At 33.5% G+C, this 8,050-nt stretch overlaps 1 protein-coding gene across 1 annotated transcript in view; it reads left to right on the forward strand.

The window, feature by feature from the left end:
- The first annotated feature begins 471 nt into the window (after window positions 1–471).
- LOC111086539 (tubulin beta-4B chain-like) overlaps window positions 472–8,050 on the forward strand; it is an 11,851-nt gene continuing 4,272 nt past the window's right edge. Inside the window, exons 1-3 of the mRNA XM_022389736.1 lie at window positions 472–703; window positions 1,422–1,530; window positions 6,112–6,222. Of these exons, the coding sequence (XP_022245444.1) occupies window positions 647–703; window positions 1,422–1,530; window positions 6,112–6,222 (277 nt within the window). The 5' untranslated portion in view covers window positions 472–646. The remainder of the gene's footprint in view (window positions 704–1,421; window positions 1,531–6,111; window positions 6,223–8,050) is intronic.

The raw sequence follows: 8,050 nt of genomic DNA on the forward strand, positions 1-8,050 counted from the left end.
TTAGTTGTAACAGACCAAAGTTAACTGCTAATATTACTAGCTGTCGCGGTGATGGATGTACTAACGAGTGTTGTTTGTTTTAGAGCAAAGCTACATTGAGCTATCTGCTGTGTCCACCCCGGGATTCTAACCCCGGATTTTGGCGTTGTAAGTTCGTAGACTTACCACTGTTCCATCGGGGACTCTCAAAGTTCAAAAGTAAACGAACATATTTATAACATATAGATATCTATAGGTGTAGTGAAAGTAGAACGTGGTCCATATGAAACGCCGTGACATGCGTCGACATAACTGACAAAATAGCGGGAAATCTCTCAAAATTTTTAGAACATTTACATATTAACTAAATCACTTACTGTTAACTATAGCATGTACAGGTTGCAGTGAGTCAGTTTGTTCTTGTTTGCTTAGAGAAACAATATAAGTACTGCAAAACCCGTGACTTTTTGTTATTGTTGTTACAGAAATATTAAACCTGTCGAAGTGTAACAATCATGTTGTTGAATACTTTCTGATTAGGTCGAACTTTGAGCACCGAAAGACAAAGCTATCGCTTGCCGTGCGTTGCAGCATTATCATCAGATTTACACACCAGGAGGGAATTGCCACTTGAAACTTGCCTCGCCTGTGTTCAGTTTTCATAAAAATGAGAGAAATTGTTCACGTCCAGGCAGGACAATGTGGAAACCAAATAGGGTCAAAGGTTGGTAAAATTTCTTAGCTAATTTTGGAAACTTTTAACTAATTGTAGGTGGTATGTTAATATTTTAATAAATTGTAAGCACTATTCAAACAGAGTTAAATCTTATGATTTAATGAGAATGTAATTACGTGCTTCTTTTCACATTTATACCAAAAAATATCCAATAATAATGTTAAAAACTTCAAACCACCCTCCATAACTGCTCTAACAAAGAAATTTTCTATTTCCTTTCTTTCTTGCATTGCCTATTTAGAATTGCTATAATAACGAATATGTCCAATAACAATAGTAGAACACTTCAGACTAGAAAAATCTGTGATATTGAATACCTGAAAATTATCCTTTCTAAAGCTACGCAGTTCATACAACTACAAGTAGTTTGATATGTTTAAATTAGTTTTTATTCTGTTCCAACTGGCATTATCTTCGCCATATTCTATGTGCTGTGTCTCAGCCTAATGAACTTCGGATTCACAATCAGAGCAGGTTAGCCGCTTCACTACTTTCAGTCCCCAAATCACTTATCTATCTGTCTGTCTCTTTGTATGACTATTGCTTACGTAAAGAAACGAAAAATATACATATTAACAGCAAAATACTTGAAGCAGCACGTATAGAACTATATGAACCTTCGTAGTTTTGTACTACTATTTTATTGATAGAACTATGTGTCATAAATATAATGTTGTATTACTATTTACTTCTTTAATCTCTGTAGTTCTGGTCCGTAATATCAGATGAACATGGGATAAATCCAGTAGGAGAGTACTGTGGAGAGTCCAGTCTTCAGCAGGACAAAATAGGCGTGTATTTCGACGAGGTAGCAGGTATGTGGTTTTTACAGCTGCATGTGTATTTCAACGAGGTAGCAGGTATGTGGTTTTTACAGCTGCATGTGTATTTCAATGAGGTAACAGGTATGTGGTTTTTACAGCTGCATATGTATTTCAACGAGGTAGCAGGTATGTGGTTTTTACAGCTGCATGTGTATTTCAATGAGGTAGCAGGTATGTGATTTTTACAGCTGCATGTGTATTTCAACGAGGTAGCAGGTATGTGGTCATATCCTGGAATGAATGTGTTCATGCCATTCCTGTTGTATGGTGTAGCAAGACTTCTTTCGACCTTGACATGTTAATATGATCAAAACACGGTCATCTCAATCAGTAGTTTTTCGGTGTCTGTCAATAGACTTTCCTGGAACAATGTTTCCTATAATCCGATAACGTTTCAGGATTCAGGACACAGTACACTGGGTTACCCTACTGTTCTGGCAATGCCCCTTTGCTTCATATAATTTTTGGACAGTCGAACAATTTGACGCCCTATAACTTCTGGCACGTGACAAAGCATGACTCTACACCAAGCACAAAGAGTTAATCTGTTTGAAAAAAAAAAATATACTAGAAGCACACCCTTTTATACAAAACAGATGTGTATGTGTGTTTTGACGAACAAATGATCAAAACAACTTATACAGACCAGAATAACAACTCGTACCTGTTTGTCCGATCATACGCTACCTTCTCTGTTACTACTCGGGCATTTACTCATTAACTACTCCATGCATGTAGACAATAACATTAATATAGAACAATGCTCAAACATTTTGGACAAAAATGTAGCAGGAATGTGTTTTATATAACTGCATGTGCATATTAATAGAAAAGTAGGCCTGTGGTTTTTATAGTTGTATGTATATTTCAATGAATTAGCAGGTCTGTAGTTTTTATAGCTGAATATTTTTCTTCGATAAAGCAACAGGTCTGTGGTTTTTATAGCTGCATGTATATTTCAATAAAGTAGCAGTATGTGGTTTTAAAGTTCCATGAGTATTTTAATGAAATAGCAAGTGTGGTTTTTATAGGTGCATGGTGTTTTCAATGAAGTAGCAGGTCTGTAGTTTTTATAGGTGCATGTGTAGTTCAGTAAAGTATTAATTCTGTAGTTTTATGGGTGAATTTGTATTTCAATGTGGTAACAGGTCTGTAGTTTTTATAGGTATAGTAACAGATATACAGTTTTTATAGATGCATTTGTATTTCAATTTAGTAACAGGTCTGTAGTTTTTATAGGTGCGTTTGCATTTCAATGTAGTAACAGATCTGTACTTTTTATAGATGCATTTGTATTTCAATGTAGTAAAAGATCTGTAGTTTTATATATGCATTTGTGTTTCAATAGTAACAGATCTGTAGTTTTTATAGGTACATTTGTGTTTCAGCGCAGTAACAGGTATGTAATTTGTATAATTGCATGTTTTTCAATGAAGTAGCAGGTATGTAATTTTATAATTGCATGTTTTTTTCAATGAAGTAGCTATTAAAAATGTAATCATTATGAGATAATTTGAGACCAGTTGTTTTGTATAATATTAATATTTACTTCATTACTTAATGTTAAATTATTAAAGATAATATGTGTGTTTGTGGTATTAATATAACAGACAAAGCCTTCAAATCATAATGTTTTTATAACAAGCCAAGAAAGAAGGATCTAAAAACACAATTTATTACAAAACTTTCAAGATGTAAGTTAACTGTTAAACATGTAACTAAGCAAATAAAAACAAAAAACGAAAGAAAAAAAAACAAAGACATCCCTAGAGAGAGAGAGAGAGCATCGGGAAGATAAATATACAGATAACAGATATCTAGCACAAAGCTACACAATGGGCTATCTGTGCTCTGCCCACCTTATGTATCAAAATCGAATTTTAACGTCATAACTCTAGTGAGAGATTAACGGGTAATTAATGTAGAAGCATCTAGAGAAAGAGAGATCATGAGAAATGTAAATATATACATATAAGAAGAAAAATATTATCGGGATGATAAAAAAAAGTTAACAGATATATATATATGGAAAGAGTACTGGGGAATTATGCACAAGCATCTACAGAAATAGAAATAATCAAGGTTAACACAGATACATCTAGAGACAAAGATATCACCAGAGAAATTAATACATGCACAGGGCTAAAGAGAGGAGGGAGAGAAAACAATCATAAGTGGGGTTAATGCATACACAATTAGAGGGAGAGAAAACAATCATAAGTGGGGTTAATACATACATAATTAGAGGGAGAGAAAACAATCATAAGTGGGGTTAATACATACACAATTAGAGGGAGAGAAAACAATCATAAGAGGGGTTAATTACATACACAATTAGAGGGAGAGAAAACAATCATAAGAGGGGTTAATACATACACAATTAGAGGGAGAGAAAACAATCATAAGAGGGGTTAATACATACACAATTAGAGGGAAAGAAAACAATCATAAGAGAGTTAATACACATAATTAGAGGGAGAGAGAGACCATTAAAAAGAATGAATAATAAACACACACATAAATGGAGAGATTATCAGGGGAATCAATCTACACACATAGACGGAGAGAAAGATCATCAGGGATTAAGATTAACATAGTGTAAGGAGAGAGAGATAACTAGAAGGTTAACACATACAAACACATAGAAAGAACGAGAGAAATAATCCAGAGGAGTAGTACACACTGATAGGAAGAAAGAAAGAAAGAAAACATCTTCAAAGGGATTAACTCCAATACACATCTAAAGAGAGATAGACCATCAGGGTGATTTGTGCACACATATTTTCAGGAGGGGCGAGATAATCAGGTAGATTAGAGCATAAATATTTTTATCCTATATTTCTAAACGAAGATCACTATGGCTCTGTCTTAACATATACAAAAATGCAATTATGATTTATTTCTGACTTTATGATAACACTATGGACACTAGCAAAGATCTCAGAGCGACATATATTTCGTTGACTTCGCGGGTATGGAGGGATGGCGTGAATGTGTGTCTACTGAATATTGCCATAAAAATTCCTAGAAATTCACTCCTACTGGCCAACTTATTTTCAACATATTGATTGATGTCCTAGATACTTGGGCCAGACCGAAGAATTCCCGAAAGTACCATAGCGATCAAAGTTCGGGAAGTAGGTATTAAGGCAAAGGGTGAACATTGAAATGGATGTCAAACTCTTAAAACTGCTAATATATATAAAGTGAGGAATTTCAGTATATCTCTGTTATATATATATATCCAACGACCCCTGAACGTTTTGTGGTAATCAGAGGGCAGAAAGCTGGAAAGATTTTGTAACGGACATACAAACACAATACACTTTATATATCACACACATGCATAAATTAAACGGCCGTTTTGTTTGTTTTTAACTTAGTTCAAATACTCACAAAGAATTTTTATTTTGAGTTAGCCACAGACTCAGTCCCTGTATTAGTTCAACCAAGGAAAATATTGCTTTTGTGTTACACCATTGGCAGATTAGAAGGCTGCGTTAGTTCAAACCACACATTTGTAGTTTTATATTATCTCAGTCACAGACTCTTATTCTCTGAGTTAGTTAATTCTACACAAACAGCTCCTGTGCTATGTCTATCTCAGTATAGCTTATATCTATGTTCAGCCTTTGTGTTAGTTCACTTTATACATTTTTAGTTCCTTTGTTATGTCAGGTTGTCCTCGTCTGAGTTCATTTAGAGTATAACACATCAATATCTGTTTTCAATCACCTACAAACTGGTTGTTAAATCTTGTGATTTATTTATAAACCTGATTTTAAAAATTTTTCTTTAACTGAAGCATGTAAACTCCTGATAAATCAAACCCAAAGCTTTAAATGGTTGGAGTAATACATTAACTAGCAGCTTCTGATAACTTATAAGAAATATCAAAATAATTGCTCAAAATCAGTCATTGTCGAAGACCCATGTGCTTACTTTTCTCATTTAAGCTACAATTGTCAACAGACGATTTTGTTTCTAAAACATTATTTTCTGAATTTATCTATAGCCAAATGATACAAATTGCTTGTAATGCCATCTGGTAAGTAATTTAAACATCACAATCCCTGAACCATCTGGACGTGAGCATTAGTGGGAGAATGATTTTATTTGTTAGAAAACTTACGTATATTATTAAATCATTCGTAAGTTGTTCAACAAATCAATTATTTTCTCTATTGATATGTTCCAATTAAAGTATTGATTCCATATATTCAAATTTTCAAAAGTGCCAAATTTTCAAAATGTTTATAGGCGAAACGTGTTTGTGTATTTCAAGAATTAGGTTTACTAAATGAAACCCGATTATTTCTTTTTCAAATACCTTCTTTATTAAAATGTTCCAACATAAAATATTGATTCCTTATATTCGGAGAAGTGTCAAAATATCCATAATTCACATAGACAAACATACTGATGTTACTCAAGAATTAGGTATATTAAATGACTCATTCGGTTTTCCCTTGTTTAGCCTTTTTTTACAAAAAGTGTTTTTAAATAGAACTCATAAGAATTAAGTGTCACATAGTCCTTCAAATTAAACACTTTTTCTTTTTATGTTTACAGGTGGACGATACGTTCCACGAGCTATCCTAGTTGACTTAGAGCCCGGTGTTTTGGATTCGATTCGATCTGGATCAATTGGACAACTGTTCAGACCTGACAATTTCATTTTTGGTAAGTATTATTGATTTCAACAAGAACAAAATCGATATTTTCGTATAACACTAACAATGTTTACTTTAAACATATAGTGCTTACAGTAGACTTACCGAAAGCAAGCTACATCATTATATCGTAAATTCATAGTTTATAGTTTGGGGAAGGATAATGGAGACGCTAATATTACATTTCGGATCATTAGGTAGATCCTAAACTTACAATGTAACGTGGTGTTTCGAATTAAGTAGACCTTGAACTTAAAATATGATGTAAACTGATTAGGACATTAATATTGTGTTTATTATCATAGTGTATATCTATTAAATCATGATTTAGCGTGACTAAGACCTGTAGTCATCGTTAAGATCATTTCTTGTTTAAACGAGGCCACCGTTGTTTAGTATTTATCCTGATATATATAATTCCTTTAGTTAGGTCTATAAACTGTTTCAATCCATAATAGCTTTAGTTACGCCTGTTAGTCGTTGAATGATAGCTAATAAGGCCTGTTAAACTCTTGCAGTTAAGACGTTTGTGGTTACTTATAAAAACATAAACAAAGTGTTTAAAGATGGCGGACGTACTATATCGTTGTGTGATAATCAACAGGGAAGAAATTAGCTGTATTTCTGTTTAATACTTGTATGGACACTAATACATGACGTCACTGGAGCAATAATAGATGAAGAAACTTCTAGGAACATACTTTCCCAGGTGAATGACGGAGCGCTAAGTGCTTTGTTGAGTTCGAAATTTGACACTAAATAAAAATCGTATCCGTCGTGGAATAAAATATCGATACACATTTGTTGTCAGTCTCAGTCTCGGCATATAGTAGGTGTATCATAATAATTAATGTAAAAGCAAATATAATTATTTAAAATAGAGTTAACCAGTCTGTAACAAGATGTTAGAGGACGGGTGGTAACATAACCTAAGGAATATTCTTCTATATAATTCTGTGATACTCAACAAAAACAGTTAGTGCTTTCGTTATTTATTAATGTTTGAAGTAACTAACAACGCAAGAATCAAATAATAATTAGCTAGTGTTAAAAATGGTTGTTCATGTCCCCCAGTAGGATAGTGGTAACTCTACGGACTTACAACTCTAAAATATGGGGTTCGATTCTCCGCGATTCTCAGCAAATAGATCGGCGTGTCTTTGCTCTAAAACTAGCAAACAAACAACTGTTTATTGAATGGATATTTTAATGTGGAAGGGAGCATTTTAGTTTGAATGTGTTTAAAAATGTTCGCTGAAAGTACACGAGGGTTATCTGCGTTATTCGTCCTTAATTATAAACTGATAGTCTAGAAGGAAGGCAGTTAGTCAACGGCACTCACCACTAACTTTTAGGCTACTCTTGTCTGATCGAATATTTTAATTTGACCATCGCCTTAATAGCGCACACATGGCCCCAAAGTTTGGAACACGTATTTGAGGCATCGGATCACGAACCACGAACCCTTCGTTTACAGTCTGGGCACACTAACCACCATACATCTCTGGCCAAATCACGATAGAGAAGCAATATTGCTAATCTTATACATACACCTTTTCCAGCTGCTATTGGAGGTCCCTAGAATTATGTATATAAGTAGGTATCTGAAAAAGGCTTAAGCATCAAAACTTTCATATGTTTAACGAATGATAGTTTTCGTGTTATTTTTAACCAGTTTATCAAACTAAACTATTATTATGTTATAATTACTTAATGTTTTTTGGTACGTTATTATAATATGTTATGAATTAGCATTTTCAGACTATTTTAAAAAAGACGTTAACATGGCGCTGTGTTATATTACATATTGTAATATAACAGATATTTTATTTGTTGTA

This window comes from Limulus polyphemus, unplaced genomic scaffold, assembly GCF_000517525.1.
Source record: "Limulus polyphemus unplaced genomic scaffold, Limulus_polyphemus-2.1.2 Scaffold1174, whole genome shotgun sequence".
NCBI classification, from domain to species: domain Eukaryota; kingdom Metazoa; phylum Arthropoda; class Merostomata; order Xiphosura; family Limulidae; genus Limulus; species Limulus polyphemus.